Source organism: Varanus komodoensis, unplaced genomic scaffold (assembly GCF_004798865.1).
Source record: "Varanus komodoensis strain SLA01 unplaced genomic scaffold, ASM479886v1 scaffold7_3, whole genome shotgun sequence".
Lineage (NCBI taxonomy): Eukaryota > Metazoa > Chordata > Lepidosauria > Squamata > Varanidae > Varanus > Varanus komodoensis.
In genome coordinates this window covers 25,973,172-25,989,838 of record NW_025336480.1, presented here as the reverse complement: position 1 = coordinate 25,989,838, position 16,667 = coordinate 25,973,172, and the positions used below count along the sequence as shown (strand labels likewise).

General features: G+C 45.6%; 1 protein-coding gene across 2 annotated transcripts in view; it reads right to left on the bottom strand.

Annotated features, from left to right (window-relative positions):
- JAG1 (jagged canonical Notch ligand 1) overlaps nucleotides 1-16,352 on the bottom strand; it is a 53,752-nt gene extending 37,400 nt beyond the window's left edge. For both annotated transcript variants that reach the window (XM_044454527.1, XM_044454528.1), the window contains exons 1-3: nucleotides 15,981-16,352; nucleotides 14,854-15,159; nucleotides 1,920-1,971 (exon numbers count right to left, since the gene is read on the bottom strand). In XM_044454527.1, the coding sequence (XP_044310462.1) occupies nucleotides 1,920-1,971; nucleotides 14,854-15,159; nucleotides 15,981-16,058 (436 nt within the window). In that variant the 5' untranslated portion in view covers nucleotides 16,059-16,352. The remainder of the gene's footprint in view (nucleotides 1-1,919; nucleotides 1,972-14,853; nucleotides 15,160-15,980) is intronic.
- Nucleotides 16,353-16,667: the final 315 nt, after the last annotated feature.

Here is a 16,667-nt window from a genome sequence, read left to right as displayed (position 1 = left end):
GTTTGTGCAGAAAGAAGTGACACCAGAGAGACAACTGTAAGATGCAGTGATTTATGTTCTACCAGGGAAAGACAAAGAGGGTCCTGCAAGAGAGATTCCCTGGTGCGAAAGGGGGCCTGCACATTTTCGATGCCCTCTTCTTGAGCAACTACACTGTGGGGAAGGGGGAGCCATTAAAACTCCCATTCATTTCTGCAGGACGTGGGCTACTGGAAATCAAAAGTGAAATGGGAGAATGGGTCAAAACAATTCCCTGCTCACAAACCCACATAAAGAAATGACTGAAGCAGTGCCATGCTTGCTTAGATCAACCTGAGATAGGGTTACAGGACTCTGGAGTCTGGCCATAACTGCACATCCTTCAGCAAGAGCGCATCAAACCCACCCTCATTTGTGGCTTCCATGAACAGATGACAGACAGCTACATATGCATTTACATTTTACTTGACTTTACTAGCTCAAGGCAAATTCAACATTAGTTTCTTCAAGGGTGAGAGTCCCATCTTCCCCTCCCCTGGGGGGCTTCAGGTAAGTCACCCCCTTTCTTCTCTTAGCATCAACAGCCCAATATATTCCTAAATTTCTACTTCAAGTGGTCATCTAGTCCCACGACCCCTCTGCCACTCAGGTGAAGATAAGCTCAGCCAGTAGTCTCCAACCCAGGATGGTCCCGGGGTGGAATGCCTGGCTCTTGGTGGCCCCCTGCTCATGAAGGTTATGTGAAGTTTTCCTCAGGGCAGGCAGGGGAAGCCACTGGGTAGAGACATTCAGTGCCTTCTCTCCACCCAGTGTGCCTGGCTGCACTGAAGGCCCTGTTTTTGGGGGTGGGGCGCTTTTGATAAGGGGCTTGTTGGCTCCTCCAGGGACAGGGTCTTCAGGGTGGGGTTTCCTGCTGCTGCTTCCCAGCACCTCCTTCCTGTTAGTCTTCTTTCTGCCTTACCACACCTTCTGTATCCTTCCTCACCTGGCCTCCATCCTTGTTTGGACTCTTCATATCTCTGCCCAGACACTTCTCTTTTGTTTTGCCCCTTTCCCCGGGGCTTTCCAAAGGCCATCCCTGCCTTTCTGGCCCCTTCTTTTCTTCCTGGCTGAGCCATCACTGCAGTGCAGCTTCCTTCTTTGAGCCAGCTAGTGAAGCCATGGCAACCGGGGATAATGTCACAGCCAAGCAGCACCCCTCACAGCTGACTCCAAGGGCCTGGTTGAGAGCCCTTGGAGACAGGAGGGTGGGCCCTGGCCAGGTTTTCAGGCACTTGTCTGGAGGGCCACCCAAGGGTTCAGTTCAACTCGAGAGGAATACATGTGAGAATTTGTGGGAAACTCAACCTTGTCAAGCTCACTATCAGCAATACAGAAACCTACCTACAAGATGGGGAATGCTTCTTCAGGTGGACAAATTGCTCCTTTAATCAGATGGATCTCTCAGATCACACAGACCAGGGATGAAGAACAGAAGGTCTTTCTAACCACGTGCCAATCTGACCTTCAGAAATTTAAATTCCCATGTGGCATAGAAGGGCTTGCTACTTTTTGACAGACAGCCTGACCATACATGGATCAGCCTGAACAGTGTTCACCATGAAATTCTGGGAAGGAGTCACTCTTCTTTCTTCATGGAATTAAGGTTTGTTTATTTATTTAAGGGGTAGGATAACTATGTCCTACCTCAGGTGGACACAATCAGACCTACAGATGTTCTGGGATTCAACTCCCAGCATTCCTAACCACTGGCCATACAACTGCTAGAAATCTACCTACCACCCAGTCCCTGTTCTACAGCCATCCTTCTCCCCCTTCCATGCTGTTCTGATCCAGAAACACCAGAAGTGCAACTCCTCCTTCTATAAAGATGTTACTACCGCTTGCTTTAAACTTTAAAGTTTAAAGTAATTCCAAGAAAAAAAGAAGAGCATACTTACTAACACTGTCGTTATTGTAATCCCAGGCCTCAACAAGCAAGGTGTAGGATCTCTGCAAGACAGTAACAGATATCTGTTAGTGTTTTATTAAAAAAAAAAAAAAAAAAGATAACTCACTCAGCTAGAGCTGGTAAATAGTTAAATAATAATTAATGAATAATTCTTTTAATCATGTTTTATGAAAACCACTATACATTTTCCTCAAGTCTGTGTGCTCCTTATCAACATAAATAGGCCATAGATTATGGCTGAGACAAATGTGATCCTCTTGCAACAGCTTAAAGTACCTTATCCAGTCTGACTAAGCTACCCTTATCCAGTCTGACTGGAGCAATTTAAGGTGAAAGGTCTTTTATCTTTGTCATCAGCAATGCATCTTGCATACTTAACCAGGAAGTTCAACATCCACTGCTTGATGCTATACATAGCAAGGTGGGTTTGTTTGTTTTGAAGTGTAAAACTGGCCAGGACAGAGGGGACAGGGTGGTGAAGGCTTTCTTTCCTTTTCAATTTGTATTCCTTTTACTCAATATTCTACATAATGCTAACATTTCCCATTCAGAAAGCCAAGCAAGGTTGCTAAGACCGCACTGTCAAGGTTCAGAACCGTAATCTCCAGAGACTCGGCTTTTCAGCACCCCTTTGAACACTTTGTCTGCGCAAATCCACCGCTGCTCCCACAAGTATCAGGTAACGAAAGGAAAGAACTTGATGAATTCGGGAAGGGGGGGGGAGGGAAATGCCTAAAGCAACCCTAAAAGAAAGGACACCTACCTCCATCCACCCCCAAATCTGGTTGGAAGTGGAGGGAAGAGATGAGACAACTTGCAAGGACTGCGCACCGGCAAACCCATCACATTGCCCAATACTGTTTCCTAAGTGCCAGTCATCCAGGGCCCTCTTAACGCATGGGCCTGATGGGCACTTGCCCGTGGGGCCCATACTAATCTGTGTATGTTAACCCTTGGAAAATGGGAAAACTTCCAAAATTAACAGTAGTTGTAGTTGTCGTAGGGGCTCCAGGACACTGCTTTGCCCAGGGCCCATAATGCTGTTAAGATGGCCCTGAAGTCATCACTGCCCTATGTAAGCCAAACATACTCAGGCTGGGAGGATTCCCGTTATTTAGCTAGATCACCTTCTCTCTAGCCTTGCCTTGAAAAGGAAAAGTAAATACCCACGGAATGATTGCAGATTCTTCATTTGCCCATTCTCTCCATATTATCTAACACAGCTGAACTCCAAACCAAATACTGTTTATGGTTGAACAAGCTTAATTTAAATAGGGTGGTGAGTGTGTGCCTGCGTGTGTATATATGCAGGCATCCACACATCATGTTCTCACAGGAATTCAGGGAGTGCAACACTTCCCACTAAGCTTACTATCAAATGCTGCAAGTCTCAAGTGGCATTGCCCTGTGAAATGGCAAGTCACTGCAAGCGAGTACATCTCCTGAAGAGCAAGTGCCATCCATTCCCACTGGATGCCAAAGTAACTCAGATCATCTGGATCTGCACCAAGGGTGGGCAAACTGTAGGCTAAAACCTCCGCAGGACCACAAGTCCCATCAGCCCTAGCAAGTACAGCCACTGGTAATGAGTGATTGAAACTAGGGGCCAACATTTCTGGAGGGTCACAAGTTGCTCACCCCTAAGCTACCTACCTAACAAAAATGTAACTACTCTACTTCACTATCAGTCATTATTCTTCTCCCAAGTATTTCAAGGTAGCAGCCTGTGTTTTTAGTGGGCTTTAAAAAAATACATCAACACAGATATGCCTATTAAGGGCCCTGAAGACATATAAAGATTAAGTTATTTGTGACTGCAAAGTTGATTTTACAGTGACTGTTAGAGACAGAAACTGGGGTGCACACGGCACACACTTAGTTATACAGCTCCACAAGCCAGCACACTGTGAGTATGCTAAATATTACAGTGACCAGGTGTGTTAGGGAGGAGTGAAATTACACTTAAGACTCTTAACTTGAGCAACAAAAAAGAAAGTTGTGACTCATAAGGTTTAAATTTGACTAATGCCTAATGACCCTGTTAGCACTTGCTATCTATCCATTTGCAAAGGTGGAAGAAGAGAATTAAGCATTATGGAGACAAACAGCTTCCATGAAAGAAAAGTAAATAAGTGCAAGGTGCAGGCATAAGACTGGCTTCTCTCTCTCTCTGTCTCTCTCTCTCTCTCTCTCTCTCTCTCTCTCTCTCTCTCTCTCTCTCTCTCTAACTTAAACACAAATTCATTTCTCACGACTTAGCTCAGCATGCAGCTCTAAATGAAGGGAAAAAGTCTAGCTTTACAAAAAAAAAAAGGAGGGGGGAGAGAATAGACACAGTGTTGGACGGCAGCCTAAATATGTTTCATATTGAAAGCAGACAAGGATTCAATTTCGTTCACTGATAACTGTGGGAAAATGCTTTGAAAAGTAAGCAAAAGTTGGGCAAGCAGAGACTTGTGCCCCATCTCATGATGAGTGGCCAACCCCCCCTTATAAACATGCGCATGCATGCGCGCGTGCACACACACAGAGAGCATTCGTATTTCACGAACTGCACATTATATATCTTCCCTCCAAATTGCAACTAAAGGTGCACAGTTCAAAAACCATTGCAGTACCCTGAGTTGGTATCATTTCCACCCCCACCCGCCACTGGATACACAAGATGCCAGCACCAAACCATAAATATACATTCAAGCTTTACTTGCAGGCAGTTCTACCTGTCAAGACACCCTTCCGCCTTGGATTAATTGCAGCCAACACTCAGCCTATGTCAATGCACAGAGCCGCAACATGTTGGAGCAAGTTGGAAGCATACCACACAAAAACAAAGAGCCAATTATGGTCACTCATGCTACCTCCAGTCAAGAGGATGTTTTCCTTGCAGCCTTGCATAATCCTTTTGGAAGATAGTCTGTCCTAATGCATAGCAACAGTTCCTGCTTTTTCTTAGCATTATTTACAAGCACGCCCCACCCCAGGGGGAAAAGGAAAAGCTGTGCATTCGCTACAAGTGCTACTGTTGCTACATACCTGTGTCACCATATTCCAATATTGTGCAGGGCTGCTCTAGCAAGCTTGTTATTATGATGATTAATTGTTTAAACAAATAAACATTTGCTAGCTTAAAAAAGTGACTTTCTCCCAGATGGTGATTACTTAATCCTTCTTTGTCAAGCAACAAGCATGTCGCTCATCAGCGATCCTAGAACTGGTCTAAATTTTTCATTGCAGCTCAAATTAAAAGTTGTGTCAACTCAAAAGCTTGCATGTACTTTGCACCAACTTGCCCCAAACAATTCACTCAGCTCTGTGAGAGCTCCCTCCAATCAGCCCTTTGCCACAGAAACGGCCACCTAAGCACCAGTTCCACGGTTCCAAGTACAGCCCTTCTGCCTTAAAAGCCAGGCACCAACAAGACATTAGAGGGTTAAAAGGTGTGCATCAATCCCCACTCTATAGATCAACAATTAAGATAGACAAGGAATGCATGCATACAGCTCAGAGGCTTAATTTTTCCCATGCCATGTCTGACCTTTGCACATCTTTGAATAAATACACCAGTCAGACACAAGAATTCCACATCCTGAATCTTATCCCATCAAACCAAGGTACTAGGCAACAAGTCAGCAGCAAGCTATGGGAAGAAGGCGGGGGAGAGGGAGTCATACCCAATTAATGAGTGCAACTCTAACCTTGATCAGAAGGCAAAAGACTAGCCCAAGTGCCTTAAGAGGGCTCAATAAAATTAAGCAAAACCTTTTAGCACAATTTTTAGGTATGGGAATGGAGAGGCAAGGCTGAGGGGAAGAGCCCAGACATGAGTAGCTTATTCAAAGTTAAAAAAAGTGGGGGGGGGGTGCAAGATTGTGTTGACACAGTGGGTATGCGGAGCTTCATTATGGCAGATAATGCACAAGCACAGCTGTTCCCAAATGCCATCACCTCCATGGCCTAGGTGCCAACCTGCACTTAGGCGGGACAACTTTAGGCTCACGGGGTTGAATGCCATACAAAACAGCAGTCACATAAAATCACAGATGCCTGAAGAAAGGTAGGGAAAGATCCCTTTGCTCTGACATCTTGCCTACCCATGAGAAGCATTCAATTATGCAAGCCCACACCAACACGACACCCTGAACCAGCTCAGCCCTGACCCAGGAAGACCTAGAGCTGCCACCACTCAGACTGGAAAGAAGAGCGACAACATGTGTTAACCGTGAGTGATGCCTTGGTATCCTTGATGCCACTAATCTGGAGCAACTGCCTCCAAACAAACAGTGCAAGTGTCGAACCACCCTTGCTCCCACCATGTTAAAAATGATGATGGAAATGCTATCCCTGCAACACTCCTTCCTCCCCTACCTTGGCCATGTCCTCCTAGCCAGCCAGCCAGCCACCTGCAGGCTACCCAACCATAGCCCATCCTCCAAACCGCTATGCCTGCAGTTCAGATGGCCCTGACACTGCTCTTTCCAGTAGTCATGCCATGGGGCAGAAAGAAGGGCAAGCTGGGGTCCCCCAGGCACTCTGCCCCAGAAATATCTGCTTCAGAAACATTCCAGAAGAGGTGCCCTTGCTTCTTCCCAAATTTAAGTGCAGAATTATGCTCTGTCCCCATTGGGAGGGGGGATGTACATGAGATAATTCAGAGATAATTCAAGAGCACAAAAACAAAATGCCTGCCCACAAAAAACACCCTTCCAGTTTTGAGGAATTCAAGATGCCCAGTCCTAATGCAGCCCCCCTCTAAAATCCAAAGCCGAGCTCGCCTTTCAAGCCAAGTCATCTTATGGAAAGACATTTCCCCTTTCTGTAATTGGTGCATACCTCGGCAGCCCCAGCTGCATTCCACGAGCCTGGGAAAAGCAAGGACTTGAATCAGACTCTCACTGGTGGTGGTTCCCATTCCCACGCACCTCATCCTTGTTTTGCTTCCCCCTCCCACCCTCTCCAACAAGAGCCATGATGTACTCTGCAACACAAGATTTTATCTGAAGGTCCCGGGTTCAAGTCTGTCCCATGCTGAGTGATGCAGCATGAGCAAGTGGCACAGCTTGATTTTCCAGCTCCCCTGAAATCCTGCTCATTCACAGCTTGGGCTGCTGACACCTGGCCCAGGTCTGTAAAAAGTAGCCTTCAACAGAACACCTTAGTAAAGCTTTTCAGACCTTACAAAATGTAACAGGCAAAGTCCCCTTTCTATATTTATCAGCTTTTAAACCCCCATCTTTCTACAGTGGAGTCCATGGCAGCTCTTGCCAGCCTTCTTCCCACTTCCCAAAACATGTACAACCAGAAGGAACCCAGACAGGGTTTGGATCCAGTAACAGCTTTTCATGTTACTCATCAGAAGCATAATTGAGTTCCTTATGATGGCAATCAGGATAAAGTACTTTAAATGCAAGCACTAGGGACATCCTATTGCCCTTTGTGTTTTATGGTGGTGGAGATGGAAAAGCTTTCTTGACCAAGACACATAATGGAGGTCTTCTCCTTGTTTCAGAAAAGCCACCCTTTGGCTTTTTAAGCTCTAGACCTGCTTGAAACAAAAACCCCCAAGTGTGGCAACATGAGTGTGCTGCATTGTCTGCAAGCACACTCATGTGCCATGTACCAGCTATCCCACCTGCCTAGTCTTGGGAGGCGCAGCCAACACCTCTGCCTCTTTTCCTCACTCACGGTGCCAGGAAGAAACGGTGAGACATAACAGCCCTGATAGCATCTTAGCAGCAAAAAACTAAAAACTAAAAACCCATCACATTGCCAAGACTAACTAGGTGGAGGAAAGCTACAGATGGGGTGGCTGCCATTGGCAGGTTTTTCCTCCAGAACTTCTTGAAGGGAGCATTCTCTGTGCATGGCCAGTGCAATCTGACAGGGTGGAGGGAATCAACAGAACTAGATACAGAAACCAGTCCACCAGCCAGTGCGATACGGAGTGCCAGTGTTGACTTTGCCATGATCTCCAGCAGGAAGCACAGGAGGGGAGCAAGGGTTAAGCACAATACATCAACACTATTCCTAGGAGGAGCATGAAAGCACCTTGAGAAGCACCTTCTGCCTGTGTCTACTGGTAAGACCATGTGCCAAATCAGAACAGCATTCCTGTCTGCATTCAGGCACAGGAGAGCAAATCAGTGATTCAGAACTTGTTGCCCCCATGACCACATCAGCTACTTCACCATTAACAGAAGAAAGAGCCACAAAGTCCTTTTCACTTCCATCCTCCAGCATCTCAAAGGGTTAGACAGGCCCCAGTGACAATCTTGCAGCAAGACAGCACTTGCTGGTGTGAGAAATTCTCAGCCTGTAACATCGTAAAAACATAACGGCCTTGCTGGCTCAAACCAAAGGCCTCTCTAGGACAGCAGGAGAGCAGAGTTGCTGGCTCTCCAGATTTTAGCCTACAGCTCCCACAGTCTTCACCAGTGACTGTACTGGCTAGGGCTGATGGGAGTTGTAGGCCCAATCATCCAGAGGGGCACAAAAGTTGCTCCTCCTGCATTTGGTTCTCACAGCAACCGACATCAAACCAGAGGAGCCCATGTCAGGAGTGGTTCTCCATTTGCCCTATTGACCGGAGTAGGCATTTTAGAGGATGCAAGGTGCGTGGGAATGCACTGGTTAGGACGTGGAGAGGCTGGCAATATTCTAGGCTCCTCAACACCTGAGAACAAGAATTACACACCCACCTCCAGACACACTCCTGTACATGTCACCCTTAATGTGTGTTCCAACTCCACACTGCACTCAAGAGGGCTGCACTCAATACACAGAGCCTGGGAGTTGTGCAATGGCAGCATCCCTCTGCGCACACTGCAGGGCCCCTCCAGGATACAACAGCAAGCTGAGAGAGCCCTCAGCACACACAACGGGCTGGGGTCATGCCATACCATTGCTGCGCTCCTTCACCTCGGAGTGGGTTCTTGTTCCCTGCTCTTCCTTGCCTGAGGAGAATCCCCACCCCTTGAGCTCAGCCAGCTCCAAAACAATGCAACTCATCCTCTCCCTCCCTCGCCACACAACGAGACAGAGATGGGGTGGGGGGGAGGGGAGCCACTTACCACTTTCGGGAGTGCATGCACTGCCTCTGCTAAACCAAGCTGATCACTGTCCTGGCAAGCCTGCTGGAATAATGACTATCCTGTGAATACATGATATGCTGAAGTTGCCATTGTGTGAAGCAAGTCCATGGTTTGTCTGGGAGCCAACTATGCTGAGTCTACTGCGGCTTCCTGTTGCTTGCCCTGTATTAGCATTATTTTTGGATAGGCCCTATTATGTTCTGTAATCCTCCCTGCAGTCAGGATGGCCACACTATTGTTATTGGTTAATATTAGCCACCAGTGCCTCCGTCTGGGTGGCCGAACTGCAATTATTCCAGTGACCAAAATGGTGTGCTTTAAACATAGGGTGGGGCTGGATGCGGGGGGGGGGGGGGGAGAGAAAAATACTTTAAAAAAAAGGAACCACTTTCTTCTTAGAGGCAGGTCTTATCTGCAGGAACTCAATAACTTTAAAAACAAAGACATACTTAGTTCCTTATCAGCTTATAAAATGGTATTCTCCCATCATCTTGCTCATTGCCCAGGCTGTGTGTGTGGGGTAGGGTGGGTGGGGACACACACACACTAAAAGCAGGCCAGGATGTAAATGGTTAGTTACTTAAACCCCTCAGTTAGAAGAAGATTACTCACTATTCTCCGTATGTAGTCCCTCTACCTGTTTAAAAACACTTCTTTGGTAATTAAATGCACCAGTTACAACCGGGTGACAAGGTTAATAGACAGAATACCTAGTAACCAGTCATGCAAAAAGACAGGTTTTGCACCCAGCAAGTCTGAAAAAAAGAGTTTCCTCCCTATTTACTTCACACACACGCACACTGGGGGGGGGGGGGTGAGGAGGTCTTATTTATTTGGATCAATGGAACCATTTCTGTCATGCCTGGCCATCTTTAGAACATTCTTAGAGTCCTAGATATGCATCCGCCCCTTCCAAATGCATTTGCCACCTTCTTGGTTATTTGCCAGTAAGACCCCACGATGCAATAAAGCCATAGCCTCCTAAAGCATAGTTGTATCTTCTAGCCTTAACACGGTAAGTGCTCTCTGACTGGTCATGAAAGCAAGCAGGAAATCTGAAAATGCATGTTTGTTTCACCACTCCAGAGGTCGCTCACTGAGTTAACCAGTACCAAAAACTGATGAGGTTCCAGACTAATCCAACAGAAGCCTTCAATGGAATTTACTCTCTAGTGAAGTATACATAGACAACTATTCTACAAAAACCAACACAAGATAATCAAGAATAGTTTGGGGGCAAACCCAAGTCTGTCCCCAGACTAACTATCCAATCCTATGCAATTTAAGCCACAATCCTAAAAATACTTTTGCTTATTAAATACCATGGGGATTCTCTGCAAGTGAATGTGCAGTTTATTTGATTACACTGGATCCCAGTTAAGCCCTGCTCAGGGATTTGTGAAAGAACAGTGGCACCTAAAGATTCCCACTTTCCAAGTCAAGCTAATGGCAATGGATGTAAATATATCAGTCAGATAACAAGTTTAGGCACTTTGGTTTACCAGCCTCACCCAGTGAGCTGCATCCCAACACTGGAAGAGTTGGTTACTTTTCAATCACTTAATGCAAACAATTATCTGCTCCACTGTAGTCTCTCATTAAGAATACCATTAGTATTTCCACATTCCATCATCTTTCCCACGATGTACTCAGTTGTTTTACTCCACATGGGTTTTCCTGATTCCATTATAATCTGTGTTTGGTGCCACACATTTCACTTTCAGAAAGTTACTTTAAGTTGAGTGACCAGTCTAGCAAATCTGAATGGAAGACCATTCATGGGCTCAGTGATAATCTGATAGCATTTTTCCCCTTCTTGGGTCAGAGACCCTTTGACAGACAGACAAAAGGCTTTTGGAAGGGCCATCTCCAAATAAAAGCCTAGCATAACTCAGCAAGATTTGAGTTTTCCTCAAAAGCAGACCCTGGAACAAAGTAACTTCAGCAGCTGAAGGGTGTAAACCAAACTGGAAAACTAGTTTAAAAAATTGCTATAGTTTACACCAAAGCCCTTGTATTTTAGCTCCTCATTAGATATCCAACAGGCTAACATGTTTGCCCCCAATACTAGCTAACCACAAGAAAGTCTATGTAAGCCTTTCAGAAAAATAAAGACTATTTCAAGCCACCTCTGACCTCATGGCTTGCCCTGACAATGAGAAAAACTTCTTGTTCAGGAGGTAAACATTTAATGCTCACCCTCATTTAATTAATAATAGAGGCTGACCAATGAAACAAGGCAATTCACACACTGAGAAGCATGTAAGGGTATCAAAAGAGATCATACATTATGTGTGGTGGCTGCAGCAGTCTTTAAATAAAGGCAAACCAAGGTATGTGAACTAGTAATACGACTCCTTATAGCTGAAATATGAGGTATTGAGATGATGTAGAAAATACCCCTTGGGTAAAGAAGTCTTGGTCATGCTTTCTAAATATGCAATTGCATTTTTCTTGTATCATGTTAGTGTTACTGCAGGTGCTTTGGATGGCTCCTTTCTTTCCTTCATGCTGGTTTGCTACCCTGTTCCCTAGCAACCTATTCAAACCTCCACTCTCTTAAAAGAAATTTATAGCCCTCCATCTCTACAAGCATTACTCACAAGGGTTACAGCAAAACCCAGGCCTGGCAGTGAGAAGTGTTAACAACGAAACTCCAGTCAAGCCTAGAACCTGCCCTATTTAAATTTTTAAAAGAATAAAAAATTAACCATTTTAATTTACTTGGGAAGAGGGAGCCAGAAATGTGTTTGAGCCAAAAAAAATCATATGAAACATTATTTTTTAGCACAGATGGTACCAAAAACACTTTTAGTGAGAAGACACACAAGGGTCTCTTTCAAGCAGGGTCATCCTAAAACAAGGAAAGCCTTCAAAAAAAAAAGGGGGGGGGAGAGAGAAAGGAATGACAATTCAAAATTTATCCTATTTGCTAGATTGTGCGGCAGGGGATGAATCTGAATTCAGAGCTAGCTTCTTTTGGTTTTTAAAGGAATGCCCATTTTGCTACAAATAAGGAAGAACTCAGGTCAAGCACTTCTTGTTCTCAGAAAAAGGCAAGATTTTTTTTAAAGTCACCAGATATGAATAGAACAGCTTTCTCCAACCTGGTGCCATCCAGCTTTGTTAACATACAATGCCCAGCTTCAATCTGGGGGGGATACTGGGAGTTGTAATCAAATACATCCAAAGGGTACCAGGTTTGGGAAAGCTGAACTAGAGAGACTTAGTCCAAATTTCAGCAACAAAATTTAAATATGTTCAAACTACATATCCTGAGACACACCTGCAGAGACCTGATCATGTGTCAATCAGTAATGCACACCTGGCAGTGTGAGGTCTTTGAGGGAGGTAGACATCCATTCAATAAGAATTTTATCCAGTAAGTAGCTTTTTCCCCAAGTAGATGAATTCTGAGCCCGGGGGGCGGGGGGGAGTGCCCACACCACAAGGCCCTGCTGTGGTGTGTCTGTACTCCAATGCACAGCTTTTAATTGAAGGACTGGCTTGCCAATGTGAAGCAACTCACAGCATTTCTTTTGTTCATACATTCTTCACATCACAATGCTTAGGAATTAAGAAGCACACTGATGAATAACATAAAGATTAAGAATGAATCAACAGGCAGTGGTCTTCCAAACACATCTCTAGAAGCTACCTAGCGAGACAAGATGCTTCCCTGGGAATTGACTCATAACTCATAGGACACATGCTGTCCATTAGAGAGAAAGTGGTCGCACAGAAGAAAAAGTGGTTTTGAAAAAGAGAAGCAGGCAGGATGCTGTAAAAAGAGGACAGGTACAGCCCCATTCTCTGCCCATTTGCTCCCAGGTGAGTCCCAGTGTGTTCACTGAGGTCAAGGCTGAAATACTATGCCCTTTCAACTGGAAGCAAGCTCCATAGAACTCAGCAGGGCTTACTTCCAAGAAGACATATCCAGAATTGCACTGTAAGGGTGCACAGAACTGCAGCCTTATTCAAACAGTTCTGGGGTCACAGATTTCAAATGCTCTTCACTTTCACTGAAGCACAAAGCACTGTGAAGATTATGCAATAATCAGCTACATGACACATTAGAGATTTATAGACAAATATGAATGTATATACATAGAAGAACCTGCCCTTGGTTCAAAGATGGGAAAAAATCCTAAGCCTTTAACAGAAGCACAACAGTCACTGGCACTTTAAATACCACACATCTGTGCGAAACTTTTTTAATCCCTGTGATGGCATTTTTGATAACTGTATCAGTGAATTTTGTGAAAAGCCACAAAACTTATATGGTACTGAACAGAGGATACTTTTGTGAACAGTGTTATTGCATTTTGTAATGCTATTTGCTTAAATAGGCACACTTGGCTGCACCCTAAAACAAAGAAAGAAAAAGTGGAGAGAGGGCAAAACAGAAGGAAGGACCACAAGTTGATATTCGCTACCTAGGCAGATAGGAGGCAGTACAAAAGCACATGCCTAGTTAGCTCTTGTATTCTGCTTTGAATTGGAGAGTTTGGAAAGAAGGGAAGAGGAGGGGGGAAGTGGCTATCCCTCCCACTGAATCCTCTGGGGTCTGCACTTCAGTAACATGAGCCAATAAGAACATGCAATCCTGTGTTTGGGAGACAACCACTGCATCTCCTCCAAAAGATTAATGAAGAAAAAAAATCCTCTACCAGGAGTGCTAGGAGGCAGATTCTCCACTCCAGTATTATTCTGAAGTAGTCCGAAAGTGCTCGTTCACAGCACTAGGACCTGGAATGGCTTAGAACCCCTAATAGAACCCCTAATTCGATGGATTCCACATGTCTGGCCAATCATTTCAAAGGATGCTTTCCAGCTTTGTCTCTGAACAGAGGCAGCATAATCCTGTTCTGCAGGGCGACAACTTTCCAACCCCTTCCCCCTTTTGGAGAAAGTGCTCCAAATCCAAACGCAGCACTATTCAGGATAGAACTATATAGACTCAGCGTTCAGGACCCTTTTAAGATTGGATCAAACCTTCTCCTTTATTCAAAGAACCAAACCCTCCCCAGGGTACACCTCTTTTTCAGGTAGAGGTTCCAGAGCTACCACCCTAGCAAGGCCAAGACACCCAGTCCTCATTTCCAACTCTCTGCAGCCTTTTCCTTGCCAGCAAAACAGAATGCTTGTAAGGGAAGAGCAGGCAAAGGAAGAGGTGGAGGGAAACTGGGAAGTTCACAACGTGCAGTTAAGCCTCCTGTCTTGACTTTATTTAGTTCCCAGAGACTCTCCAGTGCCTCCAAAGCTTATTAACAAGATTCTCAGAGAAGTTGGCACCAGCGACAGCCAAACAGCTCCCATTAGCACCAGAGAGAACACAGAGATTCCATTAGGGAGGGCAAAAGGGCTCCCCAAGCATTCCCTTTTCTGGCAAGCTCCACTGCAGCAAAGGATCTCTAGGCGCTGCCCCTCCCTTTTTGCTTGGGCACGAGAACTAATTGGGAAGAAAAATAAAATGAGGAGACTGAACTTGTGACCTTTCCTTTCTTGAGGGGGCTTGCTTATACTTTAAAAGGCAGGGACCCCCATCCCCCCACAGGTTTCCCATTCCAACCCAGAGGTTTCTGACCGTGCAGCTACTCTCATGCTAAGCCTAAACTAAATCACAACAAGCGGTAGGTGTCTAGCCAGCCCGAGTTTGTGTGCAGACAGTGGTCATGCCATTTCCCTGCTCTTAGGAGATGGAAAGTGGTGGGAGGGATAAGTCAAGGGCTCCGCCAAAAACACTCAAGGCAGCCAGCTCCCATGGCGCGTACTCACAGACACACACCACACACACACCGTGGTACGACACAATGCCTTATGTTATGCACTCACCGGCCAGGCAAAACTGAACGGGAGGACTATCCGATTCCTTTCGTTATTCCGACTGTATTTCAAATTGAAGGTATTCCCACCGATGACCGGAGTAGCTCCGGATCCAAAGCTGCAAGGGCCCTCCGCGGAAACTCGGGACTGATACTCCTTCAGGCAAACTTTAAAATAAGTATCACACTCATCTCTGGTGCATTTTCGGTCGGCGGGATTTCGGGTCCCATCGCAGCAATTCCCATTTTGCAATTCACCATTTACGTTTTGCATGGATAGGATCTCGAACTCAAACTGCCCCGATGTTAGAGTCACCTGTTAAAAAGTAAGTCCGCCCCAAAAATAAAGAGCAAAGTGTTAGTACATTGCATGTAAAATAATAATAATGGTGTGCGCGTGTGTGTGTGGGGGGGAATAGCACATAGTCACAACGGAAGGGGTCTATTACCCCCTCATTCAACAGGTAAGTAAGGCAGAACAGAAAGCCAAGCATATGCATTGCATCCTCCGTAATCAAAAGTAAACGGTTGCTAAAATCCAACAACGGAGGAAATGCATGTCACTTTCAGGTCTTGGATCCTATCTTAAGTAAATGAAGGAAGGGAACATTAGAAGCAAAAATATATGCCGCCAAACCCCTCAACTCTTCCCAACCAGTCAAGCTCACAACCAACTCTGCAGACCATCAGTCATTGAAGCCCCATGTGCAAAGGGCCTTTTAAAAAGCAGAAGTTCTCCTGTAGGAAAAAAGCGAAACGCAGTAATCCTCGGGGAGTTTGTTATTAAAGAAGAGGAGCATTCCTCTGAAAATCAATCAGCAGCGACTCAAAATCTTGCTGCAGGAGCGTCTTTTTTTAAGGCTTCGAATGTTTTAGAAAGCAGTCGCTGCTGCCGCTCGTTTAACACGAGGCTGTCGGGGATTCCTCTCTCTCACGTAAGGGAAGCAACTTGCTTCCCTCCACTCCGCTTCTTCTTCCAAGATTTAGCAAATGGATTATCTTTTTGTAGAAATAGGAGGGGGACGAGAACGCGAGGCTCAATTGAAAGTTTCCGTCCAAAAGGAAAGGGGGGAAAAAAAAGCAATTTGCATAGCTAAAAATAAAATGATGGAAAACAAGAGAGAAAGTGCAACGTACCTTTACTCGCGAACATAACAGAGCAAGAAGAAGACTTAAGGAGAACTCCGTGAGCTGCGGTCTCTTTGATAAAAGCATGCCTCTTTCCTGCAGAGCCCCTTCGCTTAGAGACGCTTCCAAGCTGCTGCTCTTTGCAGCCGCTGTCCGGCTCTAATATACTCCCCCAATCGAAGCACGCACGGGTGGAAGACAACACCACTTTTCAAAAGCTTTTCAATAGCGCCCAGATCTTCAATGCAAAGCAGCCCAGCCTCCTTTTATTCTCCTTGGCCCCCCTCTCCCCTTTTCTTTCTTCCTTTTTTAAATTATTATTAACGATGATTATTCTGGTCCCTTTCTGACGCCCCCCGTCGCTCGGCTCTCTGTCTCCCCCCTCTCTCTTTCTTTGCAGATCACTTGCCACCTCTCGATCAAGGCCACACAATAACCCGAGCGAGCCCCCCTCCCCACCCCCCGCGACACACACATAGACGACACCCAACGACGACGAGGAAAAAAAAATCACACCCGCGCGAAACAAAAAGCCCGAGGAGAAGGGAACCGATTGCCCGTTCTGCGAGCCCCACTGAACTGACTGCTTCATCTAGCTAGCCCATGGCCACAGGAGGCGGGGAAGCAGTAGGCAGCGCATGCGTTGTTATTAATATGCATGAAGAGGAGGGAGGAAGGGAAGCGGCCGCACCGCCT